The sequence below is a fragment of the Euprymna scolopes genome, chromosome 36, assembly GCF_053919585.1.
Source record: "Euprymna scolopes isolate OS-2025 chromosome 36, ASM5391958v1, whole genome shotgun sequence".
Classification (NCBI taxonomy): domain Eukaryota; kingdom Metazoa; phylum Mollusca; class Cephalopoda; order Sepiida; family Sepiolidae; genus Euprymna; species Euprymna scolopes.
In genome coordinates, this window is record NC_136517.1 from 56430193 (window position 1) to 56449713 (window position 19521).

General features: G+C 33.4%; 1 protein-coding gene across 2 annotated transcripts in view; it reads left to right on the forward strand.

Annotated features, from left to right (window-relative positions):
- Positions 1 to 293: 293 nt before the first annotated feature.
- LOC145260516 (uncharacterized) overlaps positions 294 to 19521 on the forward strand; it is a 134349-nt gene continuing 115121 nt past the window's right edge. Inside the window, exon 1 of one of the 2 annotated variants that reach the window (XM_080118649.1) lies at positions 294 to 1008. In XM_080118649.1, coding sequence (XP_079974775.1) covers positions 640 to 1008 — 369 coding nt within the window. In that variant the 5' untranslated portion in view covers positions 294 to 639. The remainder of the gene's footprint in view (positions 1009 to 19521) is intronic. The other variant, XM_080118650.1, reaches the window with a different exon arrangement.

Genomic DNA, 19521 nt, shown 5'->3' on the forward strand with positions numbered 1-19521 from the left:
TCTCGCTGTGCGACAGAGATAAATGCACAACTGGCACAGGTGCTCAGCTTTATTCTCCAAGGCATTACCTCCTTCTCAAGGAGAATAGATTTATTGCTGGTCGCCTGACGTCACTTGCTACCATTGGGGAATGCCGTGGAGTCCGATGACGACAAATTTTATGCCCAGTAAATACTTTTGGGAAGAACTGAATTCCCTACTATAAAATGACGTTATTGCCAACATCTCTGCAGTGGGATTGGAGAGCAGGTAAAATACGCAAGTCAATTAAAATGCTAGGAAATTAGAAAAGCATTTCAGCGTGGTCGAGGCTGCTGCCGCTGCTGCTGTTGATATAGCTAAATGTGATGTCATCTGTTGTCAGTTAAAGATGTCGTGAAAATACAGAATTTAAATTGCGAGTGATTAATATATCCGAAGTGAGATTTCAATATTTTAAAAATCTATTTTAAATGTTATTTCACTGAAAAATCGGCGTCTCTTGTTCGATTTAATACTTTTGCAGCAAATAATAGAAAGTGTCGTAAAGTAGTTTTTGTAGTAATGCGCGTGTATACACTTTGCTGTTCAGTTATGTGTATGCGTGCGTGCGTGTGAGCGGAGTTTGTTGTTTCTCCTTCTTGTTCCATTGGTGGCAAGATGGCCTCCGACGTAGAGAAAGTCGTCAACACCGACGTGCTCGTCATGTCGATAAAACCGGACCCGTCGGTCGTTGGAAGCCCAAACAACGACGAGGAATCGGTGGTGGCCCCTGGCAGCGGTCGGCATAGTCTGACTAACAGCATCGTGTCTTGTAGCACCACGAACAACACGACCACAACAATGTCCAGAAGGGACGAAGGAGATTGTGAAGGGAATACGGAAGAGGACGGCGAATCAGAGGAGCCAAATAACATGTCCAACGAAAGGAAAGGCTGGCTCATGAAAAGGAGCCGATTGTCCCACAAGTGGAAAAAAAAGTGGTTCCTTTTGAAGAACGCCGATCTATTTTATGGAAGCGATCCACAGGTAAGTCATTAAACCACTCCCCCATGGATTTAGTCTCCAATCTTCCAAATTCAGTATTTTTGCTTAAATATATATAATCCCTATCTATAAATAACAATTTTGTGACTATTTCTCGTGTGTGTATATATGTTTATCGTTGTGCGTGATTTACACATTTTTAAAAAATTTTAAATAAAAAAAAAATGAATAGCGAAAAAAAATGAAAAACGAAAATTAAAAAATTCAATTGAAAAACCTAATTTTCATTTTAAAATTAAATCCCCCATAATGCATTTCGGGTAATACCGCATTTCGTTTTATTGATAAACAAAGTCAGTCATTCTAGTCTTCTGTTTATAGTAAAAACAAAAACTGAATTATTATGTTGTGACTATTCGAAATTTGAAAAGGAATTTGGAAGAATTAAAATTATGAATAAATTTTTTATGAACCGTACTACTTTCTTTTTTTTTTTTTTTTTTTTTTAGAAAGAATTTTCAAGATAAAATTAAATTTTTACAATTTTTAGGTGAAAGCACAAAATAGTTACAAAACCCCCAAATTTCCCCGTGTTAAGAATGGGTTTCTAAATGCTATTATTTCAGCACGGCCCGTATTCTGCATAAGTATTTTTTTACCCCGAAAATTTTTTAACGAATCCTCATGTATTAACAGATTGAAAGTTTTGGAAGCTATTTGCATCAAATTATTTTATAGAGATTAAAACATTACCACATCAAAACAGTACAGTTTTATTACAATTTGGTTCAATTAATAATTTATCCAAGGATACCCTTATAATAAACTTATTTTTTAAATAATCCTTTTTAAGAATAAAGTGAAATCTGAAACCAAAATGAACATAAAAACAAAACAAATAAACTCCCGGACAACGCCGAGTAGCTAAAATTATTAATGGATAAACATAGCAACAATAAACATTTGTTTCATTTCTGTGGTTAAGAAAGACCCTCCCCCTCCCGCAAAAAAACACCCGTGTGTAATCGAAACATTATTCATTTTGCCAAGGAAATAAGCGCGTTCGATGAGTGTTAGCTTCACCTGTGTAACAAACATTACAAAAGAAAATGAGGGAGGGGGGGGGGTAAATATAAACCATTTCTATTCTTTGATAGAATGGTGGCGCGGTCGAAAAATAATACTATTTTCCTTTCGTTTGAATACACAAATGATTCACAATACTTGAATTTGGTAATGGTCTAAAAACTTCTGTTCGCCAATTTAAAGGCATCCAAATCACGTTTGGATATAGAAGGATGACGTAAATACGCCGTTTCCGCCTCTTCTCAAATGGTAACAAACTCTTGTTGTATACCATTCTCCAAAATAACCAAACTTAGTTCATTCCTCTCATGAGATTATTCTCCAGCTTTCAATTAGCTATGGTTATCGTTAAGATTCATATTCCCTCGTTTACAAATACTTCCTACGGTACTTAGCTACCCCCGAGTGGCCTTTGGCCTTGTTAAATGATTACCAATAAGTAAAAAAACCAAAAAAAAAAACCAAGGTTTTTTGCACAATATGTATCATGCTGCATTTTTTATAGAGGATTTTCAAGTGAAAGTCAAATTTTTACGGTAGCTTTTGTTTATTAAATTGTTAGGTGAAAGTAAAGAATACTTTTTAAAAGGCCTCCTCCCCATGTTAAGAATGGATTTCTAAATGTTATTTCAGCACAGTTCAGTTCATATCCCGCATAAGTAAAAAGAAAAAAACTCAATTCAAAGTAATTTATGGCTAGAATTAAAGTTATTGTTTATTTGCTTCTCCACGACGGCAAAGTTATACACAAGGTTAGTTTTTTAATTGCCTTAGTCTAGAAAGATTTCTCCTTCTGACTGAGAATAGAAAGTATGGTACTTCTGCAGGGCACTTTTTGAACCAGGTTATTTTTAAATAGTATTTTCAAGTTTTACAATATCTTTTTTTTTATTATTATTATTATTGTTGGGTGAAAGAATAGTTACAAAACACCCCCCTCTCTCTATGTTAAGAATGGCTTTGTAAATAAGTTATTATTTCAGCATGGTTTAATAAGTGCATAAATACCGAAAGTATACTTTGATCATTGCATCGTTCGCTCATCTACTAGAATTAAAATTTAGGTACTTTTACGGAATTTGAACCTAACCAAACTGATTGTTGTTAAACTAAACCGAAAATTTGGTTTAAGGTGTTATATATATATATATATATATATATATAATATATATATATATATATATATAAAGGCAGTTAAATAAATTCCAAATGCAAGTATCGCGGTTGTTTCTTTGCTCCAAAAGAAAAAAATGCTGCATTTTTTTTTTATTTTTATCGCGTCACTATTCTACTATTGATCCTTATGTTCGAACGATTTTTTTTTTGGTATTTCTGCAGTTTACGGACTGTGCTATTTTTTTAAGATAGGATATTTAAGTTATATTTAATTTGTTAGATGAAAATACAGGAGAGTTATCAATGCCCCCCCTCATGTCAAGATTGGAATTTTAGATAAAAACGTTATTATAGCCCGGTCAGTGCCCTTATTTATATTAAAAAAAAAAGAGGGTGGGTTTCGCGGCCATGGAAAAATGCGAGAAAAAAAATCTCTTTGGGTATTAAAAATAGGGTTTTTATACAGAGAAGGTACAATGATTGCTATCAGTTGTTAGGTGAAAGTACAGGATAGTTACAAAGCACCAGCCGACTCCACCGTGTTAAGAATGGATTTCTAAATAACTATTATTTCAGCACCGAAACATAAATACCAAAAATAGTGTCGTTTTCGTTTATATAACGAGGAATAATTTTCATTAAACCTTAGTTAGTATTATGCATCTAAAATTGAGTCAAGCAGGCTTTCTTCACTCAGTCTCAGATTAACGATATCGGGTAAAATTCGCTAGACATTTTGTTTTCGCTTCGGCTTATTCAAATGATGTAGTGGATTTCTCAATTTTAGATGCATAATACTAACTAAATGGAAATGATTACTCATTTAATAATAGCAACAAACAAATATTTTTTAATACATATGCAATTTTTTTTCTTGCGTTCTGCCATGGCCGCAACCTTTTATACATTACCAACAAATAAAAATAATTAAAAAAAAAAAAAAAAAAAAAAAAAGAAAGAAAAAGAAATAACTGATTTTAATAGTTATATTTTTCGGATATTCCCAGGAAATCTTTTAATCAAATAAAATTGAAAACAGTTTTCAAAACGGAAAAATTTCTTTGGTATGACCTTAAAAAAAACATACAGTGGTGAGACCTCGTTTCAGGGCTGTGAGGAATGTGATGGTGCTCCTTAGCTACCGTTACTCGGAAGTCTACTTTCGCCCGGAATGGTAATGTGTTTACTGTTACATCTGGTACTATCAGATCAAGTTAGCTTTCTGAACAAAAATAAATAAATAAATAATAATACTGCACGAAACATTGATGTTAATATATTTCCCCCTTCCCTTTGCAGAACTCAATCATGTTCTGCAAAGTCAAAAACATTTTTTCTACAAAATAAATCAAACCAAACACCATAAATAAAAACTTTTCCAAAATTACTGAATTTAGCATTAAATAACCCCCCCCCCCAAATGGTTGACATGCCATAAAACAAAAACAACCAACCACATTTTCTTAAATGTGGATTTGATACCACGTGCCTGACCCGATTTTCAGTAACGGTGTTGGCCTTTTGGCTAGGAGCAAAGTGTAGTATCGACAATGTCTGGCCACCGTGGGACAAGGAGAGACGAATGATGTTTGTAGCCGTAGTGCGAATGGTAGCGTAGGCGTCGCCTCGGAGAGAAGCCCAAGGAGTTAAACCTTCTGATGATCAGAATCTGATCGTGCTCTTCAAGCACCAACTGAAGGTCAAGATCAAATGTCATAGAGAAAGATTATATTCCTCGGTTTTTGAAAAAATGTAGATACAAGTAGCGAGTTTGTGTGTACAAAAAGGAGTCAAGTATATGAGTACATGCACTCTGCCTGAGCATGGAACACGCGATTTCTGGTCCTGTTGGACCCCAACCCTTCAGTTAACTTTCAACTCCTAGCTAGTTGAGTAATAAAATTCCTCCAGGATGCCTACTCTCCACTCAATTTTCCGCCTCCTCTAAATTTGTTTATCTTGAAAGGACACCATTAATTCTTCAAACTCGCCCTCCCCATTTTTCTTTTTCTTCCACTTAGAGCACACTCCCATTTAGAGACAGATCTGCTTATTTTTGATTCTGAATAAACCAGAAAATAGTGGGTGGTTTATCATTTAGAAAGTGTTGAGAAGATTTTACCAACCAATTTTTTTTATCCACTTTCCATGTATAAAATCCGTGTATGTAAATATATTTATTTAAAAAAAAAAAAAATTAAAGGGCTCCTTTTGATGGGTGGGGGTGGGGGTCTGAATATTTCCCACATTAAAAACCAATCTTGTGGCCAACTCTTGAGAAAAGTTGGCAAGTAAATAGGAATAGCTATTAACATCTGATTATATTTCTTAACTAGTGTACAACCTTCACTAAAAAAAAAAAAATGCCAGAAAATGCTTCGCCAGTGTTCACACTAATATTCATATAAAAATCGTAGAATTATGTTTGATTGGATTTTTCATGGATAAATTATTAGGTCGGTGCAAGAAGTTTTGCCGATTTTTACATTTTTGGGTTTGTTTTACAATCCAGAAATTCGAAAAAGTAGTCAAAAAAAAAAAAAATCAATATAAAAAATAAATGTTACCAAAGGCAAGATAAGTTACTCTTCTACCTAGCTTAGGCACCGCCAAAAATGGCCGCAAAATCAAGTTGTTGTTGTTTTTTAAAACTAAATTACATTTATTAAAATCCATTATTTCTGAGTAACTTTTTTTTTTCCAGAAAGATAAAACCCTGAATTTTATCATATAGAAAACAGAATAATGTAAAACTTTTTCTATTTTTAATTAAATTTTAAATGTTAAATTTTCGCAAAAAGTTAACAATTGACATTTTTTGTCTTGCACAAAAAACGTACTTAAATATTTAAAAAAAAAAAAAGGTTTTTGAAATAATTAATTTATTTATTTATTGTCTAAGATTTAGGATGATTTTATAAGAGAATATGCAAAAATATTATAAGTACCTGAATTTCAAATAATTCCACTTATTCATATAGGTAACTAGATATTTCACGTCAATGTAGAGTCTAGATCGACTCTGTTTACGTTTGCGTTTTATAAGAAGAAAACTATCGAAGACCAAACAGGTCAAAAAAACTTATTTTTCAGTGATGAAAATTTCAATGTATTATTAAGCTGAGGCTGGCCAGTACCAGATGGGTGACCATTTGTATGAGTTTGGTTTTTAATGTGTATGTGTGTGGGGGCCAGGCTCCCCAAAATGGGGGGAGGGCAATTTAAAGCAGAATAAAAAATTATTTCAGCGCGTTTGGTCCACCGTAGTCGAAAGGTAGCAAACGTTTTCAAACGGTATCGAAAAAAATGATGCTATTTTTAACACAAAGGGCACAATATTTATCGAATTTTTTTTTTTGTATCGATTATTCAAAGCATGCCCTGTTTAATAATGGTCATGCATTATTCGGCTCGCTAAAAAAAAATTGTTAATTTATTTATCAAAAATTTTAAAATGGCTTTTTTCGTATAAATATTAAAAAAAATTTTTTTTGTTTTGCTTAACTTAAATTAATTATTTTACTTAACATATTCACCGAATTTCACACGTCAAAACGCAAAAGCGTGATAATTAAAGCACAATCGAAGTTCTGATATTCAGACGTCAAAATAAGGTATGCAAACAATTTTTTTTTTTTTTTTTTAATCTATAATTCTATCCCTTACAACAACACAAAATGTTTTGTTCAGTTTCAGATGATTATTTTAAGCATATTTGTTCCCACTTCAAAACAAGGGGGGGGGTTGTAAGCAAAAATATATATATATATAAATATCGTTTATGAAAAATAAGTACACTGTTATAAAGTTCATTCTTCTCCTAATAATCGCTGAAAACTTCGTATTGATCGGATAATTACCTGATTTTTGGTAGATTTTTAAAAAGACGGTCCGTCAAAAAGTACTGACCTGCCCCCCCCCCCAGTTTTGGCGGTACTTTGTGTAAAATGTTTATTTGACTCAAAAAAAAAAAAACTAATATTAGCCTGTACGTGAGCACAAGAAAAAATGGCTGTGTAACAAATACATTGCAGCCGTTTTTCCTTGTGCTCGTATACGGGTTGACATTAGTTGTTTTTCAGGCAAAATTTGACTACTTTTTCAAATCGCTGTGGATTGTAAGACAACCCCAAATTTTCATCTTGAATTAGAAAATCTGTGTTTTCGATAATCTTTATTCATAACAATAATCCTTATCCCTGAATGGCTTCCGGGCCTTGATAAGTGTTGACCACCGTGGAAAAAAAAATAAATAAAATAACGGCCTTTGCTATCTATCCATCTGTCAATGAGCTTCTCGCATGTAAAATTTAGGTTTTCATGTGAAATATGAATCTCACTCGTGTTCAATCTTCTCTCGTGATGTTATCCTAAGGCCATCTAAATGGTTTTCTAATCCTCAAAATAAGTGATAATCTGAAGGAGTTAGGCCTGGAGAATATGCAGGATGGAGTCAAATTTTCCAGCCAAATTCTCTTAGATCTTTGGTCAGGATTGCTGTATGAGGATGAGCATTATCATGATGGAAAATGACTCCCTTTCTGTTGAGTGAAGATTATTGTTTTCGGGTCATATTGCAGAAAGATATTCTGTCTTAATAATCTGTAAGAAAAAATTATAAGCTAATCATGGTAATATGTTTAAGCAATAATAATATGAATAAAATAAACTAGAATGGTTTAAAATACATGTTCTACAAATCAACAACAACTTTTGCAATGTCCTTTTATCATTTCTGATATAAAGAAAATACATTGGCTGTTGACTTTATTTAGAGTGGAAAATTTCTTTCCGAATTGACTTTAGGCGTCGAGGGTTGTCTGACTTATTTTGTTTTCTTGCTTCCACTGACCACATGGAATGGTTTCGTCTAAGACCTAGAAAAAATGCACGTTTTGTTGTTGTTGTTGTTTTTTAAATAACGGACGCATATATATTTATTTATACGCAAATAAATACACATTGTCACATCGGTCTTAAAGCAAAAAAGCATGAATGATGTATGTATATGTGCATCGTTCGATAAGTCTTCAAACATGTATTAAATTAGCCTATTGACTGTGTGAACCATTCATAACTTTTTATTATTTAGTTTAAAGTTTAAACGTATCATTTCGATTGTTCGAACTCATTTTTTTTTATTTTCACGTTTCGGCCGATGTAATCACCGATCTTCAGGTGCATCTTTCCGAACTCTGGAATTTAAGTCAACGGATTAATACTCGTTTGTAAGTAACAGTTTTTTTTTGGGTTGAAGGTTCAATTCTCGCTACAGTTGATACTTACGGAGAATAAAATTTAAAAACAATTAACCTTTCTACCCGGTTATAGCTGATTGAACAAGAATAATCTACGGTGCTTGTTAAAGATAGAGTCGACAGATCGATTTTTTTAAAATGTTATTTTAAGCAAACACAACAGTAGTAACAGTACTTCGAAAATATCCTAAAGTTACCAAAATTCATTGAGTAGAAAATTATTTATAGTTAAAAGTAATTTTTACGGAAAATGGAGGGGGGGGTAATTACATTTCCCTAGAGGTAAACATCTTGAAGATTGCGAATACTTATCTCTCTTTTTGCCACTTTAATGGCTGACGTTTTGTTTTAGAGTGATAGACACTTTTTACTAAAAACACAATAGCAATTCTACTCGATGAATTTTCGTAGTTTTTGGATATATTACTATTTTCGACATGACAAGTACTGTTTTTGCTTAAAACCACATATTAAAAAAAAAAAATTCGATCTGTTGACTATCTTAACAAACACCCAATCTACATCTGACTTTTCACGGTTCAAATTCGGTAGAAGGGCCATAAATCACTTTTGTAAATATTTAAGTCAGAATTCTTAAAGCGCTTAAAAAAATCATAAAACTATCAAGTCCACCTGGCTAGGATCAAACGGTAGTATTTGTTCTGCCAATGGAGGAGAGGTCTTTCTAGATAGAAACAATTTTTATTTTTGTTTCCATATTCAGAGCGTTCCTTTTTACAGAGCTGGCTGGGGATTCCCCATTTTAAAAATCGACCTTGTGTCTAACTTTGTCCTTGGGTGGAGTGGGGGTAAATACTATTAGCCACGATTAAGCCCACCTGTTTTATTATTTTTTTTATATATAGTTTTTTCTATGAAATTATTTACGATATGAGCAAAGGTCTCGCAGAGCAGGTTTATGAATGAAAATCAAGTTAAAAAGCTGAATGAGTGCATTTTTTTTTTTTTACTACTACTACTACAAAATACTGCAGTAGTTTCGAAAATGTGTTCTGTTGAAACGATGAAACAAATAGTTCGACTGTTTGATTTTTTTTTTCTCGTTTTCCAAAAACATTTTTTGTTTTTACTTTTATATTGTCATGGAAAATATTGCCTAAATGTAATAATTTTTATTTCCGCTAACTACTTGTGTGTATTTTTGTTTCTACTAAAAAAAAAAAATGACAATATAATTTTTTTTTCTCTATTTATTTAAAAAAAAAATAAATAAATAAATACTACATCCCCCCTCCCAGCGTTTTGTTATTGTTTCACCCCCCCTCTTTGTTTAGATTATTTTTCTAAATAGGATTTTCAAAATTAAATTTAATTATTATTAATGTATTGTTTGTTTACTAAATTATTAATAATACCATTTGAATCGATTTTTTTTTTTTTAAATAATCCAAGTTTTAGATTTGGTTTGGTTCAAATTGTGTAGAAGCATCTTGTTGAAATTCGCAATTGCCTAGGACACTTCCGCGATTGCATTTCAGGAGTTGTATTCCACCCCCTCCCCTCTATTTTTTTTATTTAAAAATTTTTTTTTTTTTAATCACGAGAGGCGCCAAATTTAAAGGCGCAGGGTAAGTAATTTGGTCGTCTCCATTACAAGGTATATTTTCTCGCCTTATTCCGGCAGAAAGCATTTCGGAAACTCCTGCTTTCTGTGTCTAAATCTCCATAGTCGGGAATTTGGATTAATTCTCAAGTTTCCTGTTTTGATGACGACGTGAAAGACACAAAAATTCATCTCTATCCCACTTTATCCGGCAGAGAGCATTATCGAAAACTCATGCTCTTTATGACTAAATCCCCATTGCAGGGAGTTTGAATTAAGAAATTACTGATTGGGCACAATTTCTAACATGAACTGACAAAGTGTAATTTGCCATTCCAAATACTTGATTTGCCTCGGTCAAGGAGGATTGATTACTTGAAGAAGTATCTACCAGTTCATCGGCACTAAAAAATGCATCGCTTATGCAATAGATCTCTATGTGAAGAAAATTCTAGACTCTAAAGGACACTAAATTCACAACGCTAAAATACTTGGATGGATTTCTCGATTTTGTTTGTACTTAGGAAAGTTCCCCTGATAAAGATGAATATTTCGCATCTTTCACATCGATGTCAAAACTGAAACCTTGAGAATTAATCCAGATTTCCCACTATGAGGATTCAGACACAAAAAGCATGAGTTTACGAAATACTTTCTGTCAGAATAAGGTGAGAACGCCTTGAAATGGAGACGATTAAATTACATCCCTTCAATTCTGCAACAAATTGGAAACTAATTTCTTGCACCTTTAAATGTGATGCCCCCCTCCCCAAAAAACAAGTGAAGCATGCATGGTCCCCCGTGAGTTCACAGTGAACGAGGCATAAAAAAATGACTAAGTCCGTTTGCCCCACCCCCTCATTTAGCTCCAAAAGTCCCCAAGGCCTTAACATATTTAAATTTGACTTCAGCACCATGCAAAACTGCTAAATAGACATACACAGAAAATTTTAAACAAATATGGTAAAATAGTCCCAAAACTGGAGTGTTTTTATTAACCCTAAAAGAGCCCCTGGGACACACCCAAGAGTTATCGTGAAGTATAGACAAATAAAATTATATAGAAATCAGTTAGTTACGACTTTTCGGAAAATTTTATAAAAATCCAAGGCATCCATTTTTTTTTTTTTTTTTTTTTTTTTTAATAAGCACAACAGTGTCAATTTTAGCCATTTTAACCCAAAAGGTACCTTTAGATGGGCAACTGGAGTTTTCCCGGAAAATCCGTTCTGTTACTTTTTTCCTCATATCGTGTTTAATGTTTGTGCAAAATTTTAAAAAAATCCAAGGTAATTTACATGTCCGACCTCTGTTTGGGAAGGGAACAAAAAGGAAAAAAAGCAAACTTTAATGTAACTCCCAAAATGCAAAAGTGGAATTGTCCTAGGCAGTTGCAGATTTCAGCAATCTTTATTTGTAAAATTATTACATGTAAATAGTTCCCCAAATTTTTTATCTTTAATTTAATAAGGAATTTATATTTATTTATTTGTAAAATTATTACATGTAAATAGCTCCCCAAATTTTTTATCTTTAATTTAATAAGGAATTTATATTTATTTATTTGTAAAATTATTACATGTAAATAGCTCCCCAAATTTTTTATCTTTAATTTAATAAGGAATTTATATTTATTTATTTGTAAAATTATTACATGTAAATAGCTCCCCAAATTTTTTATCTTTAATTTAATAAGGAATTTATATTTGACAGTTTAAACGCTTCGAAATTCCTTTAAAATTTTGAAGTGTCACCAAGTAATTCTTTTCAATTATTAATAACAGATTAAAATGGTTCATTTGCTTGCAGAGAAACTGAAATACTTCCTGGTGGATTTAATTTGATGATTTATTTTTAAAATAGCATTTTTAAATGGTTTGTTTATGTTTACGCAATAGCATTTTTCATTTCAATAAATATTCGATTAATAGTAAATAAAAAAAAATGTGTAATTATCAAAGTTATGTTGACATAAAAAAAAAATGTACACACACACAGTGGTCATACAATTTTAATGCAGAGATTTAAAAAAAAAAAAAAAAAATTCTAAATCAAAACCAGGAAATTTGAAGAATATTTAAAAAGCAAGATGCTTCTGCAGAATTCGAACACTTTTTAATGAAAATCGCCCCAGACAAGCTGTGAAGCCACTTTATATAAGGAGCTAACAAGAACAAAAGATAATTATCACAAAGAGGCGATGTTTATTGACTTTGGTCTTGAAAAGACCACGGTTATAGATAGAAGGAAAACAGTCAGTAGGAAGAGTTCCACAAGATTGCAATTCTTGCAAATAGGCTACTGGAATAGGAAACTGTATTACAATGGGGTATCAAAATGGCGAATTGATAGACCACTAGACCAACGAGTTGAATGAGCTGGAACAAACGAAGCAGAGAATAGATCAGACAATTCTGAAGAACACATGTTATAATTGTATTGAAAGAAAAAAACTAGCATTACGTCAGAGAGAAGATGCAGAGAAGAAGAAAGGGTGGAGCTAATCAAATTGCAGGTATGTTTAGTTTGGCAAAAGGCGTTTTGGTTCGGTTTAAATTTTGTGGAAGTACCAAAAGTAACAATCCAAGCATAGCGTCTAAAGTGTCTTCATGAAGATGGAATCTTGTCGTGGTTACAGAACTTTGAGCTTGGCATACTGAGTCCAAGTCGAGACTACTTTCATTAATAACACCCTCGAGGAAAACTATGTATCCATATATTCTCTCTCCAGCTATGGAATAAACTTAGATACTCGAGTCTTCGTTGTGCAATTAGTTTTGGAGAAGGGGGAATTTTGAAATAACGAGTCTTTCTCTGCGTATTCCGGCATTGTCTTCAGTCTGAAGCAATATAGTTACTGGAGATATTAGGTATTGCAGAACCCTTGCGTCATTATATAAAAAAAAAAAAAAGCTTCCTTCAGTCTTGGAAGACTATGGATACCCACTGTAAGAATGCCTGCACGGGAAATTTTTATGGCAAGAGTTGCGCTATCTCCAACCACACCTCTCCTGAGTCGACATTGTTGAATACCGGTGGCAAGTAGAGGTTCAGGATGACTGGAAACAAATGCCGAGATAAGTGTAAAGCACATACAGCGCCTAGAATTCACAAATCGTCACCCATTCGGTACTAACCAGACTCAATGTTGCTTAACTTCAGTGATCTGACGAGAACTGGTGTGTCAACGTGATTGTGCCGTATATAATATAGACATATTATATACAGGCATGCTTACAGAGGGGAGGGTATCCATTGCCACTCGCTACTGAAATGGATTCTATATTGTACTCTGTAGTAATCACTCAGTTTTATTTATTTTAAACTAAATAACTCCACAACAGTTTGACTTAATTAACATTACTTAAACGTAATTTTCACGTTAGTCGACTTTTTATTGTTTTTAATTGTTTAAGTACATTTTGGCGGTAAGTTGATTTGTTATATTTATTGTCTTTTAAAGACAATGAGGATTTTGTATTTTTCACTTTTTTTTTTTTTTTTTTTTTTTTTTTTTTTTTTTTTTTACTTTTTTGAGACTTAAAATTATTTTGTTGTAAAAAAAAAAAAAAAAAAAGTTATCTTTTTATTTTCATATTTGTATTGATTAGTGTTAGATTACAAAAAAAAAAGTGGGAGGTGGGTTCCACCTTCCTAGTGGGTTTGATTACTCCCTTCTCTCACTTAGGGGTTACCCGCTTTAAGAAAAAGAATGCACTCCGGTCTTCATTAGAAAACTAGCAAGACGGGGGGGGGGGGTAAATTCAAAAGTTAAACAAAAGACTTAAGTGCCAATCAGGTAGAATGGAAATCAAAACATTTAGAGTTCCTGCTGTGTTCCCTACCATTTGAGCTATCGACAGATTTTTTTTTTTTTACACGGTGGTCACCACTTATCAAGGCCTGGAAGCCACTCAGGGATAAGGGTTATTGCAAGTACAGTACGTTAGTGTGGAGATTTAATTAAGTGTTTACTTACGAGGGCGGTTCATTAGGAATTTGTTAACGTTGGACTTAGACATCCAAGTTGTAGTCAGGTGGGAAGCAGGCAGACAGAACAGAGTTCCACAGGCATGCAGTTCTAAGAAAGAAGCTTTGTTCATGGAATCTATGTTTTGATTTAGGCACAGATAAAGAGTGGGGAAAATTTTTCACAGTGGATTCAGCTAGACGGGTGTTTTCGTGAAGGATTGGCGAGGGGGACCAGAGATTGGAGTTCAGACCAGCACCTGCCATGGAAATAACGATAAAACAAGGATAGGCTCGCAACACCTCTTCTGTGGGAGAGAGGTTGCAGGGTAGAGAAAAGGGCATCCCCCACTAAGCCACGAAGTCTATTTGCAAAGAACTTTGCAGCTAATTCTATCCTATGCGATGAAGGCCATCAACTCCCCATATTTCCTCCTATAACACAGAACACGCTGGGTAACATACAAATATCTGTGCGTGAGGTCAAGAACCTTGATTCCAGTAAAGCAACTGGCCCTGACAGCATCCCAATTATAGTGTTAAAAAAGCTTCAACCAGAACTTGCTCCCATAATTACGAAACTGTTTAAGCGTTGCCTTAAGGAGAAGTGCTTTCCGACTCCCTGGAAAACCTCATCAGTATGCCCTGTATTTAAGAATTCAGGTGATAAGCCATCTCCCTCTCAGTACAGACCAATAAGTCTCCTGTGTGTGATGAGTAAGTTGCTGGAATCCATATTAAATAGAGAAATAGTCAACCACCTCAGCAGAAATAACCTTTTTAGTGGCACACAATATGATTTCCGTTCTGCAAGATCTACCGCAGATGTGCTAATGGTTATATCTCACAGAATTAGTGAATCTCTTGACAAAGGCTTCCTTTCTAGGGCAATTGCTCTTGACATATCAAAGGCCTTCGACAAGGTATGGCATAAGGGCCTACTTCACAAGATTTCCAGCTATGGTATAACTGGAAATGTTTTCTCAATCATTAAATCATTTCTCTCCGATAGGCTCATAAGAGTAGTGGTCGATGGACAAAAATCAGAGGCCCACTGTATTAATGCTGGAGTCCCTCAAGGGTCAATCCTAGGCCCAACTCTCTTCCTGATCTACATCAATGATCTCCCAAAACGCATACTTAAATCATTCGTTGACATCTATGCTGATGACACGACCATCTACGGCAACACATCAAAGGCTGTAAATGCCAAAGTTCTCTCTGATTCTCTCTCTCTTCTGATCTCAAGCGTGTGGTTCAGTGGGGGAAGACGTGGCTGGTTACTTTTAATGCATCTAAAACCAAACTCCTATCTTTACATCATCAACGCTCTGATCCCCATCTGGCATCAATTGAAATGGATGGCTCTCGTCTAGGAGAATCCCCATGTTTTGACAAAGATAAAAAAGATTTAAGATTAAATCATTTCAAGCTATGATAGTATTTGCACATGTGATAAAGTCAGCAAGTTGAAATGAACATTTTTGCATTTCAACTTTTTGGCATATTTCTGTATGCCTTTTATCCATCTAAACAAAGATTTTACTTGTTATAAATCATCCTTTATGTATAATTACTATTTCCTGTTAATTCCAGTGTTATGTGACCAGTAGTTTAAGACTTCATAGGTTAAATATTTACACAGACATGCATCTACAATTTATATAGAAAAGCATTTTTTCATCATAACTGTTATAATAAAAAAAATAATCCTTACGTTAGGAAATTGGTTTGAATTAAGCTTTAACCGTAATCTAATTTTTAGGTCTTGTTCAGGTCGGTTTAAATTCTGTAGTATCATTCAGAGATATGTAAACAATTTGATAATGTCTCTTATTCAAAATACGATTTTCATCTTGGATGTTATATACATAACGTTTCAAATGATGTAACCATCTGACCTTCTTCAGGTGTATCGTTTCGAACTTTATTTTTAACTAGCGGGGATACCCGGCATTGCCTGGTTGGAGGATATTGGCACAATGACGAAACAATGTTAAAAATGGCTTCGACATGGTTATGAGTTGGTAATTAACTTAAATGAACATTGCTTTTAAAACTGGTTGGTATTTATTTGTTTTCCCACATAAACAAAATGTGACACAATTTCCTTAAAAATTAAATTTTCTCAGTATAGAAAGGTTTCCTCCCTCCATTGACAGAAGTAATCTCATTTTGATACAGTGTCAGCCACTAGGCCATCAAGCTGTCCTTTACATTAGAATAGCTTTGCTTTATAAGATAAAGCCAAACAAACACCCGAAACAACGGCACGGTGTGAATTTTGCTTAACTCGATCAAAAAAGAGAGAGGATGTCCGTTTGTGAATCTGAGATATTACAATCTGGGAAGTATGCAAAATCTTTTTGCGGAATCTGACGCGAGAAGCCCTAGCTAAAAAGCTTTTTGTGGACATACACAAACGCTTGCACCCATTTTTCCCTTTATATATATATATACTAGCGGGGGGGTACCCGACGTTGCCCAGGTGTTTGGAGGTGTCTGTGTGTGTTGGGGGGGGGGGTAGATCAAAACAACCCTGTTTAAAAAAAAAAAAAAAAAAAAAATGGCCGGGAGTTTGGAGGTGTAAAAGACAAAAAAAGTTTTAGTAGAAAGGTAGGCTTGAACCCCGAACTTTTGACGCGGAGGTGGAAAGGAAATGAAAAAAAAAAACCCTGCGACCTAACTATCTCGACTACGGGAATAGATGAATTGATAAGTGTGTTAAGTTGACGTTTATAAAGCAAAATTGACAGGTGCGAGAACGTTAAGTCGCGTGATGTTTGACCTAGTTTTGCGCTGGAAGCTAGTTTGTTTTCCCCGCTACGCGGCGATCAAAAAATATCTCGAAAATAGCTTAAGTCGGGTAAATTAAAGATAGCTGTGACCCGAGTTCCTTAGTTGTACATATTATTATTTAGACAGCATATAAAAAGTTTTAAGAAGGAGCGAGCCAACCGAGAATCACGGCGAAAAAAGCCTTTTGTAGACATACACAAAAAAGCGAACACACATACATACATGCATACATTTTCACTTTTATATATATATATATATAGATGGGTTCAGTCCGAAATTATGTTCAGGTTCAAGGGTTTGTATATTATCTTCCCAATTTCGAAAAAAAAATTCTCCTGAAGAAGTTTGAAGGCTACATCATATAAAGAAGGAAAGTGTCGAAAGTTTGGTAAAATTAATAACACAAAGGAAGGAGGCACGAAAAAAACAAATGTACAACGAATTGACTATCACGCTAGGCCAAAAGCTTCGATGCAGTGCAAATTATTTTGAAATGAAGAAAAACTTTTAAATGATTTCAGTAACTTAAAAAAAAAATATACAGATCGGCCAAAAATGAAATTTTACTGCATTTAGTGACAGTTATTAGTTGCATTTTTGTTTAATTTTCAATCTTTGTTAAACATACGACATAGAACTTAGAAATAAAGTAAATTATGGCAGCCATTTGGATTTTTACAAGTCTTCTAGGGTGTGATACAAATTCTGAAGAAAAAAAAAAAGAATTCTTATAAAAAAAAGTTTTGAAGATGAAAACCAACACGGATCACTTACAAAAATATTAAATTTTCCTGTGTTTGGTAAAAGGTATTTGTTGTATATTTTTCATCCCTTGTTGTGTTTCCTATTTTTGACAGGAAAGTCGTAATTTTGTGTGTCTGACTAAAAGTCAGAAATTATGCAAGATGTACTTATAATGGATTCAATGTAACTCTGACCTGGTTAGGGTAAAATAAACTAAAATAAAAAAAGATACTGTAATATTCATTCCTTTGGCCTCACAAAGAAGAGGATTACTATTTCATTTTATTCTCACTGGTAGTTGTTTCAAAAACAACACCGAAATTAGGCCAAATAGTCCAGCATTTTCTTTCTTTCTATAATATTGAACAAGTATGTGATTCAGTAAAAAGATTTTTTCAAAGAAAGATGCTATTGACACTTTTTAAAAGTTCGTTTATTTTCTTCATTATTCATGCCTTGTCCCTGGATAATGTTGGATTGCTCTGCTCGTGTGTACAATAACATAATGCAATGGTTTAAATGCCCAGACGTGGCACATTCTTTTTTATATATATACATGATAACGATGATGATCATGATAATTATGATGATAATGCTTTCTTTTATAGGTAGAAATGGGTTTTAGGTTGTTATAGAATTTACAGGCTGTTGTGGTCCTAATTAGTGATGGGATAGGTGTATCAGAATTTTAGTCAACCCGCCATAATAAACGGTTGTTTGAATAGACCCCCCCCCCCAATGTATACAAGCTTATAAAAAAATGAAAATGTAATTTCAAACCATAATTTTTATTTCAATAAAATGAGGAAAGACCAAAATTTAATATCATAAAAGGTTTCACCAAAAAAAATATACATTTTTTTTTTCATCGGTTTTATTAAAAAAAAAGTTCAAAAAACGTAACTCGTGTGGTTGTAATAAATATATATATATATATATATATATATATATCTGTGTGAAAAAATCACTTGTTTCAAATTATTAATATTTGATTGCTTCTAATGTTCCGGTATGAGAATTTAATTATTTATATATTATATTCTATGTATTTTTTAAATGAAAGGATTTTTCAACCAAGTATCGGTTCTTGACGTTTGTTTATCAGCCATCAAAATACCCGTATGTAAAAAGAATTCTCAGTTTGATATGTATGGAAGTATGGAATGGTAAAAAAAAAACCGTTTCAATGAAGCATCAAGCGAAGCAAGCATGCCGGTTAAGAAGGATATTCAATTAGGTGCTTAATTAACTGTTAACGCGCCGACATTGACTGTGCATTTCTTCATGGAAGCTACTTGTTCCATGGTATGTTAAGCAATAAGCATTAATAGTATTTTCTGTTAAATTGTGTTCATTCTACGTTGCCCCCCCCATGTGCCCATAAAGTGGGTGCTCATTTTACGTTAAATTATTATAGAAAAGTGACCCCCCCACTTTTTGACCACTGACATTTCTTCATAACTTGGTAACTTCGTTTGCCCTACTTTTAAAGGCTACTTCCGTTTTCAGCGTTTGAATATTTTATTTATTGATCTTTTATCTTCATTTTGTGATGTATAAAACTTTGGTGAGTCAATTAATTATATGAATTTTAATAGGCATTTCAAAATGGGGAGGTGAATTTCACAAAAAAACGTTTGTCTAAAATATTAAATTTGGTTTATTGGAAAAAGCATAAAATTTTACATTGACCCTGAAAATATCGTAAAAATTGAACCATTAGAAAAATTTTGATAGATTTTTAAAGTTTAAAAATTTAGAAAAATTTAACTTGTAAATTTCAATTGATTTCATTACGTAAAAAAATGGCGTCATTGAAGGCGCGCGTCGCCCATGCCTGTACTTTGTAAACACTGTTTTATAAATAATAAAAATAATATTTCTATTATTTTTTAAACAACTTTATTAGTTTATTTTGGAAGTATATTCCATAAAGAAAATAAACCCACTTTAATAAGAGAAATTACGGGTTTTTTATATTTTATTCGCAGTTTCGTGGTAGGGGTGTCAAAAATTTCC